Genomic DNA, 17,775 nt, shown 5'->3' with positions numbered 1-17,775 from the left:
CATGCTTTTTTGAGCAGAAAACATTCCAGTGGACATCTAACCAAAGGGGCTGTAATTATTTCCTGATGAACATCCACCCCAGTGGCTTCCATTCAATTTATTCCACTTAACGGTTTAAATTACTGCTGGGGCTGAAGTACTCCAAGATCTTCACTAGCCTCTTGTAATACATTTGGTGGCTGTATCTGCCCCCACCCCCAGGAGGAACACTTCTCTCCTTTTTCCATGCTTTCAAGTTTGATGCTCCTTCAAAGGTTTCCCCTCATTACACACCAAATTCCTTGGCAGTTTTTGAGCCTAGTCTCATTTCCTCAGCAGAGCTGTCATGCAAGCCTTTGGCTATCCACTGTCTTCATCTTTCAATAAAGACAGCCTTTTTGGTGGCTATCACCACTGGCAAGCTGAAGGGGATGATTAAAATCTGTAAGATTGACTCCTCTTCTGTTGCTATAATTGGGACAATATTACTGATAAAATTCAACCTAAGTTTTCATTCAAGGTTTAGTCTGAATCTCACCTTGTCAGTACATTGACTATTCTTTTCCCCTAAAGTGCGTACACCTAGGTCTGATGTTTTCCCCATATGTTATGCAGGTGTCTCTATTCCATAGCATGGCCACCTCAAACTCTGTCCACATGTTAACTGCACCTAATACCATTGATGAGGTCTCCAGGTATGTTGCTGCTGTTGGAAGGATGTCCTCTGAAAACTCTGATATTCTCATCCTAATATTTTGCCACTGAAAACTCTGATGCTCTCTTCCAGCTGTTTGGTGGGGTTTAGGTGGTTCTGCTTGCATTCATAGTGTGAATTCAAAGGGAGATGAGCACTCATAGGAGAAAGAAACTTTAATTCCTACTTCTTCCCTTCCCTTAATATTTCTTCTGAGACTGAGGGAAACTAAGAAGGAAAGTACTTCCTGAGTACTGACAAGTGTGGAATGGTGTGGGAAGCCAGTGGCTGCTATGTGCTTCCACCAGCATTGCTCTTCAAGGATCAGCGCCTGATTGTGAGTATACCCACAATGTGAATAAGCATACAGGCAACACATTTTAAGGCAGAACAACTACAAATAATTAATATATCCTTCTGCTGGCACAGAAGTTGGGACTGAGGGGACGAAGGACAAGTATAGTCTTCCAAACAGAGTCTCAACCTGGGGAAATTCATTGTGAAGGAGGTCTCAAATCACCACAGTCCCAGTGGACAGATCACTTGGAACATCTGAAACCTGCTGCTGCATCGCAAGTTGTGCCATGGAGCATGCTTGGGCACGGAGAGGTCAGGGTCACCCCACCATCTACTTGCAAAACAACAAATGTTAACAAGACAGCAATGCACAGGAACAGTGTATAACAAATAATATTTGTGACATGGCTCCCTTGCTAAAAGCCATTAAAGACTGAGTTGAGAGCCTGATGAAAAAAAGTCACTAGAGAAAAATGTAGGGCAACGGAGTAGAAGAGCCATTGGGGAGAAAAAGAATGAAATTCTTGGGTCTTTGCACACCTACAGTAGTACAGGGAAAAGTCCACAGGGTGTCATCAGAGCATCAAGGAACAGCAAAAAAACCCCCAACCCCCAAAAACCTTTCTCAAATAAAGGCATCCTGTACAGCTTTTGTCTTGGGAAGTCCATGCAACATATTTATAGTGGCTGTAGTCACCTTTGTGCTGAAATACTTTAGAATCTACTCAGCAGTAAAAATATTTAGCTCCTTTGCAACTTTTTATAGCAAGTAAATCTCAAAGTACTTTACAAAGATGATAATAAGCTTTAGTACTGCTTTAGCAATAGGAAAATTGGGATTCAGAGCAGCTTGCTCATCATGACTCAGGAACAGGGTCAGGAGGAGAGACGAGCTCTCCTGATAGCCAGGAGTCCTGATGGTCTTTGCGTTCCCTCTGTACGTGCTCCTGGGGCAGGCAGGAGAGCAGCAGCCTCTACCACCACCATCAAGAGTGGCGGGGTAGGGCTGAAAGAGAAGCAGGGCTCAGTGACAGCAAATGTTACCGGTTTTCTTGAATGAGACTGAGATATGAAACATTTGGTAAACCTTGCTTTGAGCTACCCTTGCCTATCTTAACCACACCTCCAAATGTTTTGGAGGTTTCAGAAACAAATCACTATCTGGGTGGCTCATTCTTCACACACAAGAGGAGAGCAAGAAGAGGAACCAGAAGCTGTATAAATTTCCCCGAACACATCCTTCTGTCCTTGGCACGGGAGACTGAGGGGTGGCCACGTCACTTCCCCTGTCCTTCCCAGCACAGATGTTGTTTTGGTGACCCTGGCTCTAGCACCCAGTTCCACTTCAGACACAGAGTCCTAAATTCACATCACTTAACACATGAATGTCGTTGCCCTAAGAGTGAACGTGGTCTGGAGACCAGCACTACTAGAACCAGCTCTGCAGCTGTCCCGTCACAGCAGTCACTGGCTGTGGAGTAACCCAACACGTGTCTTGCAAAGTGCCCCCTCCAAACCTCTCACCTGTGTCTTACACCGCAGGGAACTGCGATGGTTCTGCAATCAATTACCGCTGCCCAGCAGGTCTGGGCCCACTAAAACCATCTTCTAACAGTTTGAAAGCAGAGCTGGATGCTCTTCAGGGAGTAATTATCTGTAGTGGTTGCAGGCTGTGGACCTTGCCTTGGTAGCCATCTGCCTTCATCCCATCACACTCACCCTCTGTTAGAGTCACACAAGCTTCTTGCTGGTTCTTCTGCAGCTCTTTCAATCCATGTCTTCGAAGGGATTTCTATCTCCAAAAGAATCTGGACACTGTGGGTTACGTCAGTATTTATTTAATTTGTAAGTAGCTATCCTACTTCTGTGGGTCCCTGGTCTTCACCACCACAAACTGGCCACCCAAGTGTATATGGCGTATGTTGTGTCTTTGCTAGTTCAGGTTCTACTTCTCTTGATCCTTCAGTTTGTACCATGCTTGTGGGTCTTGGGCACCTCACACTTGTACTTTTCTACATTGTACCTGGACATGGCAGTCACGGAGGGTCACCGAGCCTCCATGGGCATTTTTCTTCAAAGGTGGGATGTAGAAGTTTGGCCCCTTTAAGATATTGAAAATGTAAATATTGGCATATAGAACCATACAAATCTTAGGAATAAATTTTAGATTTGTGACAGAAAAAGTCCTATGACTTACTCCTATGTAGTAAGAAAGAAACCAAAATTGTTCTAGTGAATTTACCCTAAATTTTATAGATTTCAGTTAAAAATAATAACCTGTTTTGAACTGTCGGTAGATGGGACATAGCTCTTTAAAATCATGTTTCTATAACCTCATTCAATATTCTCATAAAAACTGCAGGGTTCTGTGTAATGCTGTAGAACTACAAGGGATGGCTGTTCCAGGGAAGCAGAGAGATCTTCAACCTGAGAAAAGATTCTGCTCACTGCTAAAGCCACTGAATGTCATTATCAAAGAAATTGCAGCAGACATTTGTAAAAAGACAAACCAACCCCAAAGAACAAGGAGACAAATCACAAAACAAAATCAAGCTAAGGTGGAAAACATAGACACTCCTGGGTATTTTCTGCATTGCAAATGTTGCGAAGTTGGATCATCAATATTCATGAAATGCAGTAGCTGAGGGCATCTGGGCACTGCACAAACCTTGTACACACTCTCCAGGCGCTCGTGCCCTCTCGCCATTGCCTGGGGGGGTGTGGGGGGGGACATGACAGGAGAGAGAAACAAAGACGGAGGAAATGTTCATGTTCTTTAAGCCAAACCAGCAGCTCTCTCTGGGCTGATGGTCTGCCACTGGTGTGAGGAAAAGAAAACGGCCCCAAGTCTGTAACATCATTAACCAGACACTGCAGGATTTGCAAGGAAAGAGTATTGTTGGTGACTGGAGCATTTTTACCTGCCTGAAGTCACCTTCTTGTCCCCTGGGACATAGCATGTGCATTGCCAAAGCTGACATTTCAGAATGTTTTTGGCAGTTATACTTGGTGTGGAAAAATCCTTTGCCCTTCTCTGCACCCTTCATGCATGATTTCTGAACTCCTTTGGAATAAATAGAGCTCCTGACTGCGTGGCGATGCTTATAATTTGTCATTTTTGCCCTTTTATTCTCTCTGTGTTACCTGGGGACCTTGCTCTCTGATCTGCTCACAGGCTGCCTTGGATGGCAGCGGAGAGGTAAATTGAACATGGCAAACCCTGACTTTCTTCCTTCCTTATCTCGTCCCTCTCCATTTCTTCCAGCTCTGCCCTGGGTTCGGCTGTCCTCCCAGGCGCCCAGGCTGTACCTTGCAGTAATGTCAAATCACAGAATCACATAAAATAGGATTGGAAGAGATGGTCAGGGGTTACCCCATCATCCTTTGCCCTCCAGCATGATTAACTGCCTCCTAAACGGTTCTTGACAGCTGTCAGTCTAATCCGCTCTTAAAAGTCTCCAGTGGAAGCAGTTCTGTATCATACATGTGTGAACTATCCTAGTGCTGTGTTATCCTTGGGGGCTTACAACAGTTTTCCAGAACGCTAATCTAAATCTTTCTTGCTGTGTTTTAAGACCAGAAATTCTTGTCCTGTCTCCTTTCGGTAGCTGAAACAGGAGCATCTCTTTGCAGGAGTCTTTTTCAGTATTTGAAGATCATGATTACCTCTCTCCACAGTCTTCTAGCCCTAGGTGGAAACCACCCTGCTTCTTTCAATCTTTCATGTTTTCACATCATTCCCATTGATTTCTTGCAAAATCTTTCCAAATGGTCCCATTCTTGGTTGAAAAGTGGAACCTGGCATGGCTCATCCGTGGAAGTGCCAGGCTGAAGGAGAACAAATCACATTTCTGTCTCTGCCTCCCTACAGCCTGTTTCTTTTGGAAGAATCTGCCATCGTTAACTCCACTTCAGCCTCACATCCGTGAGCATGTCAGAGTTTCACCAAAATCTCTCAATATATCATAGTTTGTGCTTCCTCTATATCTGCAAGGTCTCTTAGCAGAAAATTACGTTGGTTTGATGTGATTTGCTTTGGACCAAACCATGCTGGCTGTTACTTTTCACCTTGTTCTCCTGTGGATACTTACAGATTCTGCTGACCCATTCAATGTCTTTTCAGGAGTCGAATTTGGTTGAGTATGTAATTCCCTGCATCCTCCTTTCCCCCATTTTAAAGCTATTCTTTACATTTGTCCTGTTCCTGTTTGGACACTTTGCCTGGTCTTTATGAGTTCCCAAAGCCCCTCACTTGCAGCTCCAAGATTTCTTTACCAACCTCCCTACGTACATTGCTGTGAATTAAATCAGACCAGGCTGATTTGGAAACATCCAGCATGTATGAGAAATCCTTAACCTACCGTTTTCTTATTTTAGCCTGAGTCCTCAGCCCTTTTTCGCTGACATTTATTGTAAGCCATCTGATCGCAGCTGACCTTTTAAATGAAGACTGAAGCAAAAAAATGATTGCATGCTTCGTTTTTTCCTCTGATATTATCATTCATTCCCTGGTGCATAGTGAAGACTCCTTTGATTTTTCTCTTACTACTAATGCACCTATGGATTGCCTTCTTGTTCCCTTTCATTTTCCTTCTTACCATGGGTCTTGTCCCTAACTTTGTCCACATCCTTGCCCCTGTGCCCATGGGCACCCAGGCTGCCCATGGGACGAGCGTACGGAGGCAGCTCACAAGGAAAGGCCGGTGTTAAACCACGCTGGGGAGCAGAGGGAGCTGGGACAGCGGCCGGGAGCGATACCCAGCATCAGCTGCCCGCGCTTCTGGAGTGCCATGGGGGTTGCCAGGACAGGTCAGACTGCCAAGGACAATCTCGAAGCATGGGAATTCAGTGCCTTTGCAGTGTTTTCCGAGTAAGAGCTTTGTTAATGTGTAAGACGTAAGAATTTCCCCATTTTCCAATGGCATGGGGGAAAACGCAGCGGCACTTGGGAGATGCCCAGTCTCTTCCCTACTCAGTATTGCTGCTCCTGAAACGGTGAGGCTACCCAAACTCCTGTTTCGCCAGCTTTGATTCACCTGAATGTCCATGGGTCCTTCCTTGCTCTCCCCGTGGGCTGTAACTCCCCATTTAATCTCACTTCTTGCTTTTACCCCCAGGCTCTTCCCTCCCTCCTCTGCAAGAACCAACCTCCCCACACGTGTGATGTGCGAGTGCTCCTGGCTCCAGTGTCCTCTTTTACCCACTTCCCGTGCTGCGCCTAATGTGGCTGCAGACCTTGCTGAATCGATGACGATAAACCAGACTGTGCCGGGGCCCATTCCTGGCATCGGCGTCACTAAGCTGGAAGGAACTAGGTGAGCAAGTAAAATGAAATCCCGCCGCCCCAAATCAACTTACCGATTTTCAATAGGCCTCTCCACACTCTTGGAGCCCATACAACGACTTTGAGAGAGAGCTCCTACCTAGCAAAACCAGCTTTTGCTGCTTAGACCCTCTCCTAGTGAAGCTTCCTGCAAATTACAGGTGTTATAGTACAAATGCTCCATCTTATACAAAACAGGAGAAATACATGGAGAAATCCAGGCATCCGTGCACCCCTGTTTGCGCAGCAGCAGGAGCCCAAATCCCAAATCCTCGTCTCTAAACACACACAGCCCAGGAGGTCCCCCCAAGCACGGCGCGCGATGCGGACCTGTGCTGAGATTAATGCATCGGCTGCAGCACCGTGGTGCTGGCGGGTTCCAGCTGGCCAGAGCTGCAGATGAACAAGGCTGCGGACGCCCTTTGCAATGATGCTCATTCCTTTATTGGTGTCATTGCCAGGTTTTGAAGGGTGCTGGCGCTTTCTGGTTGTTCCCAGCACTGGGTCAAAGCTACATTACAGCATATTGAAGAGGTGTCCATCCAAAGCCAGAGGGAGTGTGAGATTAATGACCTCTCTCCATACAGTATGTATAATATATATATATTTATAATATGTCCTGTATATTCATATGTATAGAGTGACAAGGATGGGCCACCATACAGTAAACTTTTGATTTCTAAATAAATCACCAGAGCAACAGGCACAAAAATTTGGTCCTAATCAAGGCCCTCACCTTGTCAATCCGAAACAGACCCAAACCCACCCCCTTGGAAAAAAACCAAAATGTCCAAACCTGAAATCCAAAATAACTAAACAAACAATTAAACAACAACAAAAAAAGCCCCAGCCCAGCCCTGTCCCCCCCCTCTGGGATTTGCCCCCTGTACACTCACATTGACGGTAAATAGATCCCTTGGCTACACGCGCGCGCGCACCCACACACACCTACACACACTCATATGTAAATACACACGCACCAACATACAAAGACCAAAGAACATTACAAATATACATCTGGGGTTGCTGCAGCGATGCAGAGAGGCTGCGGAGCCACCCGAGGCAGAGGGAAAACACCACCGCGAGCGAGCTCGGCCTCAGCTTAAATCACCAGCATCTGCTTACAACCTTCCTCAGGGTTTGTGCTAAGGAGGCTGGGAGGTTGTCGGCAGCGGTGGAGTGAGACAGAGTGATCGCCGGGACATCGCTGGACCCACGCGCACGATAGATGCATTACAAGCGGCACTTGGACGTTGAAAGCAGCTCAGCCCGTCCCCTGCACCAGGTACAGAGATGCCGGTCCTGTGCTCCGCTGGAAGGGCTTCCAGTGGATCCCACCATGCCCAAAATCCTGCTAGACCTGGACCCGTCTTTTGCCATGACACAGATGAGGACCAACGCGTGCCACGGGAGATGGGTGTGGAGAACATCCACCCTTCAACATGATGCTCCATGGCCTGGGGCAAGCTGGGGGGAACGAGAGGACACCATTGGCTCTTGAGCTTTGTTTCCCATGCCCTGGGTAGAGAACGGAGGTAAAGGAGACTGTCGCTGGTTCATCAGCTTCGGGCTCCATGAGCTGCTGATCTGGCTGAAGGTGAACTTGGGGCAATTAGAAAACATGGAAGGGAGGAAAATATATTCCTGCAGGTCACCCTGCAGACAGCTTCTCCCCTTCCTGAGGTCTGTGCTTCATGACGCTGACTCCCAGACCCTATCCTGAAAACTAAATAAAGAACTGGGTCTCTCATCCACCGTGTTTCACGGGGCCAGAGCTAGCCTGCTCCGGGGGATGCACACGGACAACCCCCCAGCTGCTGGCGGTACCTGTGGACAGAAGGACCTCATCCCAAGCCACAGAAGGGACCGATCTCTCACTCCTAAAATGCCTTTCATCCCGCACCCTCCTCCCCAGGCTGAGCACTGACCAGACCTGGCTGCTGCTTGAAGGGAGTGAGCTCAGTCCTGGGAGCAATGTCAGCTTCCAAAATCGCCTACAAGCCAGCTGCTGGAGTGGGGGAGAAGGGGACAAAGATTTCAAAGAGGCGGAAGGTGTTACGGGACACAGGCAGGGAAGATGGTGGCAGAGGGCAACTATCAAGAAGACACCAGAAGACAGTCCCTACCTGCACATCTTCTCAGATGTGCCTTCCCAGGGACCGGCCTCAGCGTACATCCCTCTGAAGACCTGTATCCTCCCATGTCAGCCAGGGGCTTGCTCCCTCATTCATTAGGATCTCGTCAAACAAACGGATCTCCCCTACCTCTGCACATCCAGAAGCCATCCCAGGGAAACCACAGCTGCTGGCCTGGCACTGCCAGGAATGGTCTTCAACAAGGACCCACCTTCCCTCAGTCGAATTGCTGAAAGCTGAATCACTCAGGAACACCGAGCGATGTCCTGGCACCTACGCACGCTGCTGCCTGGGATGGGTTTCAGGTCACCGAAGTGGCCTTATGGCTTGCCCCCTCCTATCCATTACCCATTTCACATCCATCCCTCCATGACCCACGCAATAACCAGGAAATTTCTCCCAACTACAAGGTGATCTCCACATGGTATTACCCAGCCTGGAGGACAGCAATGTTGAAATCACCCCTCCGGGCATCACCATCATGTCCTGCATTTCTTCATTGCCTTTAGTTGCCAGGATGGTGGACACGCTCACCTCTGGTTTCACTTAGGTAGCATTGCTCCCCAGACTATGTGTGTCTTTGGCAGGGATGGGTGGAAGGGGACGGAGATTTCCATCTCCTGTTCTTGCTGTAAGGAGTTAAACACCCACTCAGTCAGGGATGGGAGCAAGCTGAGTGTCAGGCAACCGAAGAGGACAGGGCCAGCCATCTCCCGAGCATGGCACAGGTGAACAAAGTCCCGGCGTCACTGGGACTGACTTGGTTTGGTTCATCTGCAAGCCCCCTCTGTGAATGGAGCTGGCATTCCTGGAGCGACAGCCATGGCAAGAAGTCAATGAGATGTCATTGCTGCCACCAGTGTTGATGCAGGCTGGAGAGTCCCTCTGGGCCTCTGACAAGCCCAGCGCAAGGTGCTGCCACCATGACGTCTCCAAATCCTTGTAGAAATCGCCAAATTCCCTGGGATCCAGCAAAGCAAACACGGCACCAGTGTCTGGGGCTGCCTCACCTTCTGCCAAAGCCACCAGAGAGGGGCACGTGCTCTCTCCTGCCTGCTCTGTGGAGCATGATGGTGAGCAGTACGCCGGGGGTGCCCACCCCGGCGGTGTCCCTGTGCCCCAGCCCTGCGCGGGGGCTGCGGCGGCGGCGTGGGGAGGGCTGGGAGCCAAGCGTACCCAAGGAGGGGTCGGCGTGGTGCCCACTGCCAGCCTTGGATGTCCTCCAGTCCGAACGCACCTCCTGACTCTGCGCATCAACCACTCCATAAATAAATACGTTAAATAAATAAAGTGACAGATCCAGATCGGGGAAGGGGGGGGCAGAAGGAAGAAGGGGGCAGCTCCCCTTGCCCCGGGGGCTGTTCGTGAGCGTCTCACACAAACACACGCGCACACAAAGTAGCTGAAGACAAAGACGAACTGGGACCGGTGGAGATGCTGCCGGCTGAGGCCCCTTCCTCAGCTGTCGGCGGGGCACAGGCCTCGCTGCGAGGCGGTGTGGGGGGCAAGGGGGTCCAGGACGTCACTCCTGAGCTGGCATCGTGGCGGCGCACGGGGAGCTGGAGGTGAGGGAGACATGCGTGGTTGAGGATGGCAGTGACCGCGGCGTCTGGCACCTGGATGGGGAGATGAACAGAAAAAACTTGGTTTCCTTCTCCTTTCCCTTCCCTTGCCTCCTGCTATCCCCGAAATCCAGCCATTTTCTCAGTCATTTGCTACGCAGGCAGCACCAAAGGACACCCAGTGTCGGGCAGGACAATACCTTGTGTCTTACCATCTGGGAGATATGTGTATCATCGAATCATAGAATGGTCTGGGTGGAAAGGGACCTTTCAAGGTCATCTAGTCCAACCCCCCTGCCATGAGCAGGGACATCTTCAACCAGATCAGGTTGCTCAGAGCCCCGTCCAACCTGACTTTGAATGGTTCCAGGGATGGGGGATCGACCGCCTCTCTGGGCAACCTGGGCCAGCGTCTCACCACTCTCAGCATAAACAATTTCTTCCTTGCATCTAGCCTGAATTTCCCTTCTTTTAGTTTAAAACCATTACCCCTTGTCCTGTCGCTACAGGCCCTGCTAAAAAGTCTGTCCCCATCTTTTCTAGAAGCCCCCTTTAAGTACTGGAAGGCTGCTATAATGTCTCCCCGGAGCCTTCTCTTCTCCAGGCTGCATAACCCCAACTCTCTCAGCCTTTCCTCATAGCAGAGGTGTTCCAGCCCTCGGATCATCTTTGTGGCCCTCCTCTGGACCTGCTCCAACAGGTCCATGTCTTTCCTGTGCTGAGATGCGTCTGATGATATATGACATCATCACCCTGTTTTTAATACACATCCAACAACCGTTCCCAAAGCAATGTTAGCTGTATTTTAAAATCTGACCACACCCCAACAACTCATGGCCAGTTTCCACCCCAAAAGGAACGGGGGGCTTGCGGCTCCGCCGCAACTCCTCTGCCTGCCCCAAGCCCACGCACTGCCCCACGTGGAGCATCCCGGCTGCGCCGCATCCCACACGCCATCCCCTCCACCCGCTGGCACTCACCAGGAGCGGGACTTCCTCACCCGGGAGGCCGCCGGCCGCTCCAGGAGGCTGTCCAGGTGCATCAGCCTCTCCAGGTGGAGAGCCCGGGGGTCCTGCTCTGCTGGGTCCCTGCTCCGCTCAAACTCAAAGATGGCCGGAGGGGAGAGGTCCAGCTCCAAGAACATGATGTTCTCAGCCTGCAGCAGGACAGGGCAACGGGAAAACCAACACGAAGAGTCACCACGTGGCAAAACACAGCACCAGCTCTAGCAAGTCCACGCTGCCGAGAGAAGCTGACCAGCATGCCGTGGAGTGGGACCCTCCTCTGGCTGCCACAGCCACAGGACAAGCTCCAAACTGGGGTGCAGGCTGACAGCTCTGCTCAGGCTCTTCTGGTCTTTCCTGGGGCTGAGTCCAGCAGGCAAGACTGAATGGCCCCATCCGTTCAAACAGCAGGAGCTGCCACAGCCAGTGAGCTAGCAGCTCAAGGACCGGCTGAGAGCATGGCCACCGATCCTGCCAAGTAGGAGGATAAAGCTGGGAGCTTGAACTGACGTATCCCAAATCATCATGAGCTTGTTTACTCTGTGTCCTCTCTCACTGTTCATCCATCCATCCCTCCATCTGTCCACCCACCCATCCATCCACCTACTCATCCATCCATTCAACCATCCACCCATCCTTCCTTCCTTCCTTCCATCCAACCATCCATCCCATTTATCAAACAACCTCTTGTCCCCCTGGCACGCACCAGTTCCCTCTCACGTACCCGGTACCGAGGATGAGATCCCATGGCCATGGCCACGCGGGCGTATTGGCTGATGGGTCTCTTGTACCCCACTGCAGAGGTAGGCCGCTTCTTCATTTGGTTGCTGTTTCTAAAAAATTAATTAAGAGAGGAACATATGTTAGAGAACATAAATACCTACTAAAACCATGTCCAAACAGTGACGAACGGAGCTCATCTACAGTGAGTGAAGGTGGCCCTTCCTGGTGGGGCTTGGCTTGGAGAGGATTTCCACCCGGAGGCACCTACAAGCATCCCGGGGTCCCTGCCGTCCCCCCATCCCCGGGGACATCCCTGCCCTGCAGGCAGAGGCTTCGTGCCCGTGGGTCAGCAGCGCCGAGGCAGAGCGTGGGTCGGGGTCGGGGACGTACCCTCCGGTGGGCACCAGCGGCTGGAACTTCCACTGGTCCTCCTCACCGTCGAAGTACAGGCGGTTCATGATCTTGTTCTTCTCTTCTGGTGGGATGAAGTTCTCGATGATCAAGTACCTGAGCGAGTGACCGGCCAAGAGAGAGACGGAGCAGGAGCAAGGGGGTGGGAAGGAGCAGGAGAGGAAGGAGTTAATGTGACAAGTGACAGAAAACAGGTCAGAAAGGGAGAGAAAAGGGATGTCAGGAAGAGAGGGAGACAGCACGAGGAAATGGGAAAACAGCCAGAAGATGGAAACATGATGGAAATGGAGCGGTTGAAGCAGTAGATCCAGCCGACAGAGAGGCGAGAGAGGCAGGAGAGGGAGAGCAGAGGAAGATGGTCATCAGAGAGGAGCGAAGACACTCGGGCAGCTCTGCAAGCCTTCCTCCAGGCAGAAACACCCGGACCCGTCTGCTCCCCCAGCTGCCCGACCAGAAACTAAAGGAAAGTTCAATGATGCAAAATGGAACCCAAAAGGAACCTTTTTTTCCACTTTTTTTGGGGCAAATTGAGCAGCTGCAGAAAATTGTTTCGAGCCGATGAGTTGCTTTCATTGAGCTGCTGGCTTTTAAAAAGTTTGAATCATGTTCGAAGGTAGCAAAATTTGAGATGAAATTTAGTTTCTAGTAAAAGTACAAATATTTCACCTTGAAGCTAAAATATATTTATATGTCTGGGTGGGATTTTCTTAAGACATTGAATAAAATAATTGCTTGAAGTGAAAACAAACCCACTAAAGATGGTGGACTAGAAGCTGCATCTCCTGCTGGGAGGTTCCTGGAGGGAAAGCACTGCCCGGCTTTGCCGGGTGCCCCCACGGGGCTGGGGCTCACACCGAGTCCCCCCAAAGCTGCCCTCCCTCCACTGCCCATGCTGGGGCTGCAGCAGGTCTGCAGGTGCCCTCGGGGGATGCTTACCTCCAGCTACCACGGCCACGTCCCGTAACCGAGCCATAGCGCGCACTGCTGCCGTGCTGTCGCTTCTGCTTGTGTATTTTCTGGTTTTTCACGTTTCTCAGAAACTTTTTAATGCTCTTGCGTGCAACCCACCCAGCTCAACAGGTTTAAACATTTTACACCTTCTCCCACCGCTGACGGGGTAGGAAGCACTCAGTTGGGCCCATCACCCGGTGTATTGCTCCCTCCAGCTGCGCACCCCAGCTCCGCTCTGTGCACCCCAATTCTGCCCTGCACACCCTGCATGGCTGCGCCCCAGCCCCGGGGCCGCACGACCACCTACTTGAGCTTCAGCTCCCGCGTCTGCTCGTTCTGCGCCTCCTCCAGGTCCTGGCGCACACGGATGTACTCGTCGTGCTGGTCCTGGATCTCCGCCTTCACAGCCTGCAGCTTGGCGTACAGCTGGGGGAGAGGAGCAGACCCTCAGCCCCGTGGCTCGGGGGCTGGGGGGACGGTCGTCCCCGCCTGCCACGCTCTTACCTTCTTCAGCTTCTTGGTTTTGATCTCCACCTCCTGCTGCAGGGAGGTGTAAGTCTCCCGCAGCTCCATGGTCTCCTCGTCCCGCAGCAACATCTCCTGCTGCATCTCCCGCTCCCGGCGTTTCTGCAGCGCAGGAGGAAACGCTCAGAGCCAGGAGGGGGAACCGGACCCCCGGCACCCGCCTAAGCCGGCTCAGGCCCCCACGCCGTTACCTGCTCGGCTATCTCCTGACGCTTCAGCTCCAGCATCTTCTGCTGCTCGTTGGTGTGGTCCACGATGGTCCTGCCGCCGATGAGCAGCTTGCTCTCCATCGCCTGGGGGGGGACAGAGCAGGGTGGGGGGGGTCAGAGTGTGGCTCTCCCAACCCCCCCCCCCCCCCCGGGGTTTGCCCCAAGCCGTCCTCGCCGGGTGGTCACCCCCGTCCCTAGTCCCTGTCCTGGGCACCCTGTCCTCAACCCCGCTTCCGGGGAGGTGGGAGCTTTTGGTGCAGCACATGCTTTGGTCCCCGGCTGATGGGGAGGGGGCTGCACACGGACACCGACGAGCTTGGGGCCGGTTCGGCACCGCCGGCCACGGTGGCGGGGGCTGCGGCGGGGGGTGCGAGTGACGTGGCCCCTCCATGGGGACCTGACGTGGGGCCACTGGCGCTGAGCCCGGGCTGTTTCGGGTCTCGCTTCCTTCCGCACAGCCGTGAGCCAGCGGGACGCCCCAGATGTGCAGCAGCTGCTGGCAGCGGGGACCCGGCCCCAGCCGAGCCGTGGCGAGCTGGGGCGGGGCGGGGCGGGGGGCTCTGCCCTGAGCCCCCCGGGACCTGCTGGGGGGAGATGCTGCAGGGAAACCACCCACAGCAGCACTTCCCCACCCCAGCATCCCACCCCATCCCGACTCCCTCATCCCACCCTGTCCCATCCCACCCGTGTTTCCCTTTGTCTCCCTCGGGGAACGGGGCTCCCCTCTCCCATGGCAGTGCTCACACACACACCTGCCGGTGCGCAGTCACCCCCCCTGCACACACACCACTACACAGACGCCCAAGCACGCAGACGGTTGTGCTCGCACACAAGCACACTCTCTTTTACCCATGCACTCACGTGTTAACGTACAGACCCCCCATGCACGCACACACTAGTACACTCATGCACGCACACCCGTGCATGCTCGTGCACGCACACTCATTTGCGCACACACATGCAGCCTTCCCTCCAGCCCCAGCGCAGCGCTCTCAGCCCAGCCTTCCCTGGCTCACACCACGTGTGGGACACGCGTGTGTCCTCCTGCGGTGTGCGTGCAGATGTGTGTGCGATGGGTGTGCACCGACATGCAGCCTGTGCACACACACGCGCGCAGGACACGTGTGCACAGGCACAGGGGTGCGTGCATGATGCGCCAGGTGGGTGCACATATTGAATACGTGTGCACACATGTGCCGGTGCGTGTACAAGCGCCGGGTGTGCGCGCACCCGTGCCGGAGGTGAGCATGCCATGCACCGTGTGTGCGCACACCCGTGCAAGACACGTGTCCACCCACGTGCAGGGTGTGTGCATGCCTGTAGCCGTGTCACTGTGTCCGGGTGTCAGTGGGACAGCGTGGCCATCGCTTGTCATTCATCGGTGCTGCCGGCACATGCCCCTGGGCAGGGGTCTCCCCAGGGGGGGCCGTGTGCCCCCCCCCCGCCATAGCCTATCACAGCCCCGGGCACCCCAGCTGGAGGCAGGGGCTTGGGCAAACCGGCAACCGCCGTTCACACCGACAGCTATCTGGGGCAATACTCTATTTCTCCTATTTTCCCCCGATTTTTTCCCCTTCCCAGCCCCACGCAGGATGGCTGTGGGGGTGCACAGCATGGGGTTTTAGAGGCGTGCAAGCAGCCCCCCCAGCACCCGTGGGACAACCCCTGCGTCCGTACCACCAGCTCCCACCTTCCGGCACCCCCGCAAGACCCTCGCAGCCGTTCAGTGCTAAGGGGCACATCCCCTCCCGGGTGCCCCATCCAGCCCCCCCCAACCCTGCTGCACCGCCCCAGGCTGCGACACCGAGGATTCCTCCTTCCTCCCAGCCCCACTGCCTTCGGTTAGGTGCTGCTGGCCGGGCATTTTGCCGGGAAGCCACCAGGTTGCCGCAGTGGGGGGGCTGAGACCCCCGAGGGCAGCCCCCCCACCCGGCCCCATGCCATGCCCTGCTAGGGCTCCCCAGAGCAGCCGGGCTGGGGGGGCTGGGGCTCCATGGACCCCTCACACCTCCTCCTCCAAACCCAGTTCTTGGCTGGTCCCAGTTGCACCCTGTGCTGGCTAGTGTCCCCTGTGCCCTGCCTGGGTGCGTCCTGCCCCAGCAGTTCTGGGGGGCACCAGGAGGGCACAAGGGAGGGGACCAGGGTGACCAGGCGGGTGCTGGGGCGATGCTTGGTCAGGGCACGGTGCTGCCATCCTTCCTCGCGGGGTTCACCGCCAGCTACTGCCTTCGCCGAGGGATTAAGGGGTTTCTTAGCGCGGCTGTTTTCCCCCTGACAAAGCATTTATTCCCTCTAAGGAAGACGACTCCCAATCTTCTTTAGCGCGTGGGACAGATTGTATGCTAAGCCTCTCATTTCCGGCACCCAAATAACTTCCCCGGCACTTTCCCGCCTGCCGACCCCGGCTTCGGCACCCAGCAGAGCCGTCGGGCGAGGGGCCGGGAACGGCTGCACCCAGCAGCCTGGCCAAGCCGAGGCAGAGGCTCCACCGCAGCCTGCCGCCGCGGCACAGGCCGGGCACATCTGGGTGCTGAGGTGCACATCTGGGTGCTGAGGTGCACATCTGCCAGGGCAGGCTGGCCCCCGCCTCTCTGAGCCTGATGCTGCCCACGCGTCCCAGCCGGATGGTGGGGCACGGCAAAGGCTGAGCCCATGTCCACAAGCGCGACGGCAAGACGGGGGTCCAGTGTGGGTCGCCCACGCGCGTGTGGGGCACCCCGTGTCCCCCCAGTTACTATGGCTGCCTTTGCCGCGGTCGCTGCCGAGCCGTTCGACACACGAGCGGGACACAGGGCTCCTTGCCTGGCCCCACTGCGTGGCAGAGCTGCCCGTGGGCACCGGGAAGCCACCCAGCGTCCCCCGCAATGTCCCCCCAGGCAGGTCCCTGGCAGTGCCCAGCGGGGTGGGTGGGTGTCGCGGCAGGCTCTGCCCCTCCATCGCTGGCACGGGAGGGATTTTTGCCCCCCAAGGCGATCCCTCACTGCTGCGGCTGTACCGTACCCCCGTGCCCGGAGGGTCACGGCACGGAAAGCGGCTCCAAAGGCCACCAAAGGGGATGCGGCGTCATCTCGCCTCCGGCCCTGCCTCGTTACTCAGCAGTTACAGGACACGCTGTGGCCCCAAGCCAGTCCTGCTGCGCCGTGCCGGACGAGGAGACTGTGCGGGACAGCTGCCAGCGACAACCTGCCCTCCGCCGCAGCGGCGGTGGGGGGAACCGGCTGTGGGGAGCCCACCCCTGTGCCAAGCATCCTGCTCTGCCAGGACACCCGTCATGGGACACCAGTCGTGCCAGCCGGCGACTGGTGCGTGCGTCCCACGGCGGCACATCCCAGCACGAGCCCACGGGTCTCTGCGTTGGCAACCAGGCATTGCCACGCATCCCCGGGCATGGCCACGCATCCCCGGGGCTGCAACAAACACGGCTCTGGCCACGGAGGAGGGTACAAGAGCATTCCCCTGTTCAGCCCCCAAAATCCCAGGCAGGGACCGACACCCCAGGCATGTCCCCGCCTGGGGGGGTCCGTGCTAGGTCTCCAGCCTGGCCACCGCATCCGGGCCACCGCGGTGACGGAGGGGCCGTGCCGGAGCGTGACGCGGTGGGTCAGGGTGCCGGAGCTCCTTCCCCACCGCCCCGACAGCCATCCCAGCCCCACGCTCACGCTGGCCCCGCAGCAGGGGGTCAGGACCCCCCAGCCCCACCAGGGACGGGAGCAGGGCTGGGGCGGGGGGGGGCGGCCAGTGGTGCAGCCCCAGACCCCCGGCACGGCCGCCCGGGGCTGGGCTGGGGCTACCATGGCCCCTCTCGCACTCGGCCCCGCATCCCTGAGCTGGTGGCTTGGAGGGTGCCGGTAACATGCCCTCCCCCGCCCCCAGCTCTGGCTCAGGGGTGCCAGGAAGGATTTGAGGTGGGGAGGGGGACGGGGGTCCCCGCAGAGCTGCCAGACCCTGCCTGTGGGCTCGCA

The 17,775-nt window shown here is 54.8% G+C and overlaps 1 protein-coding gene across 1 annotated transcript in view; it reads right to left on the bottom strand.

The window, feature by feature from the left end:
* Window positions 1-9,950: 9,950 nt before the first annotated feature.
* KIF3C (kinesin family member 3C) overlaps window positions 9,951-17,775 on the bottom strand; it is a 10,043-nt gene continuing 2,218 nt past the window's right edge. Inside the window, exons 2-8 of the mRNA XM_010565873.1 lie at window positions 13,796-13,897; window positions 13,584-13,706; window positions 13,387-13,505; window positions 12,108-12,224; window positions 11,719-11,827; window positions 10,971-11,146; window positions 9,951-10,044 (exon numbers count right to left, since the gene is read on the bottom strand). Coding sequence (XP_010564175.1) covers window positions 9,951-10,044; window positions 10,971-11,146; window positions 11,719-11,827; window positions 12,108-12,224; window positions 13,387-13,505; window positions 13,584-13,706; window positions 13,796-13,897 — 840 coding nt within the window. The remainder of the gene's footprint in view (window positions 10,045-10,970; window positions 11,147-11,718; window positions 11,828-12,107; window positions 12,225-13,386; window positions 13,506-13,583; window positions 13,707-13,795; window positions 13,898-17,775) is intronic.

Source organism: Haliaeetus leucocephalus, unplaced genomic scaffold (assembly GCF_000737465.1).
Source record: "Haliaeetus leucocephalus isolate CR32 unplaced genomic scaffold, Haliaeetus_leucocephalus-4.0 Scaffold197, whole genome shotgun sequence".
Taxonomy (NCBI): Eukaryota; Metazoa; Chordata; class Aves; order Accipitriformes; family Accipitridae; genus Haliaeetus; species Haliaeetus leucocephalus.
This window is presented reverse-complemented; position numbering and strand designations above follow the sequence as displayed.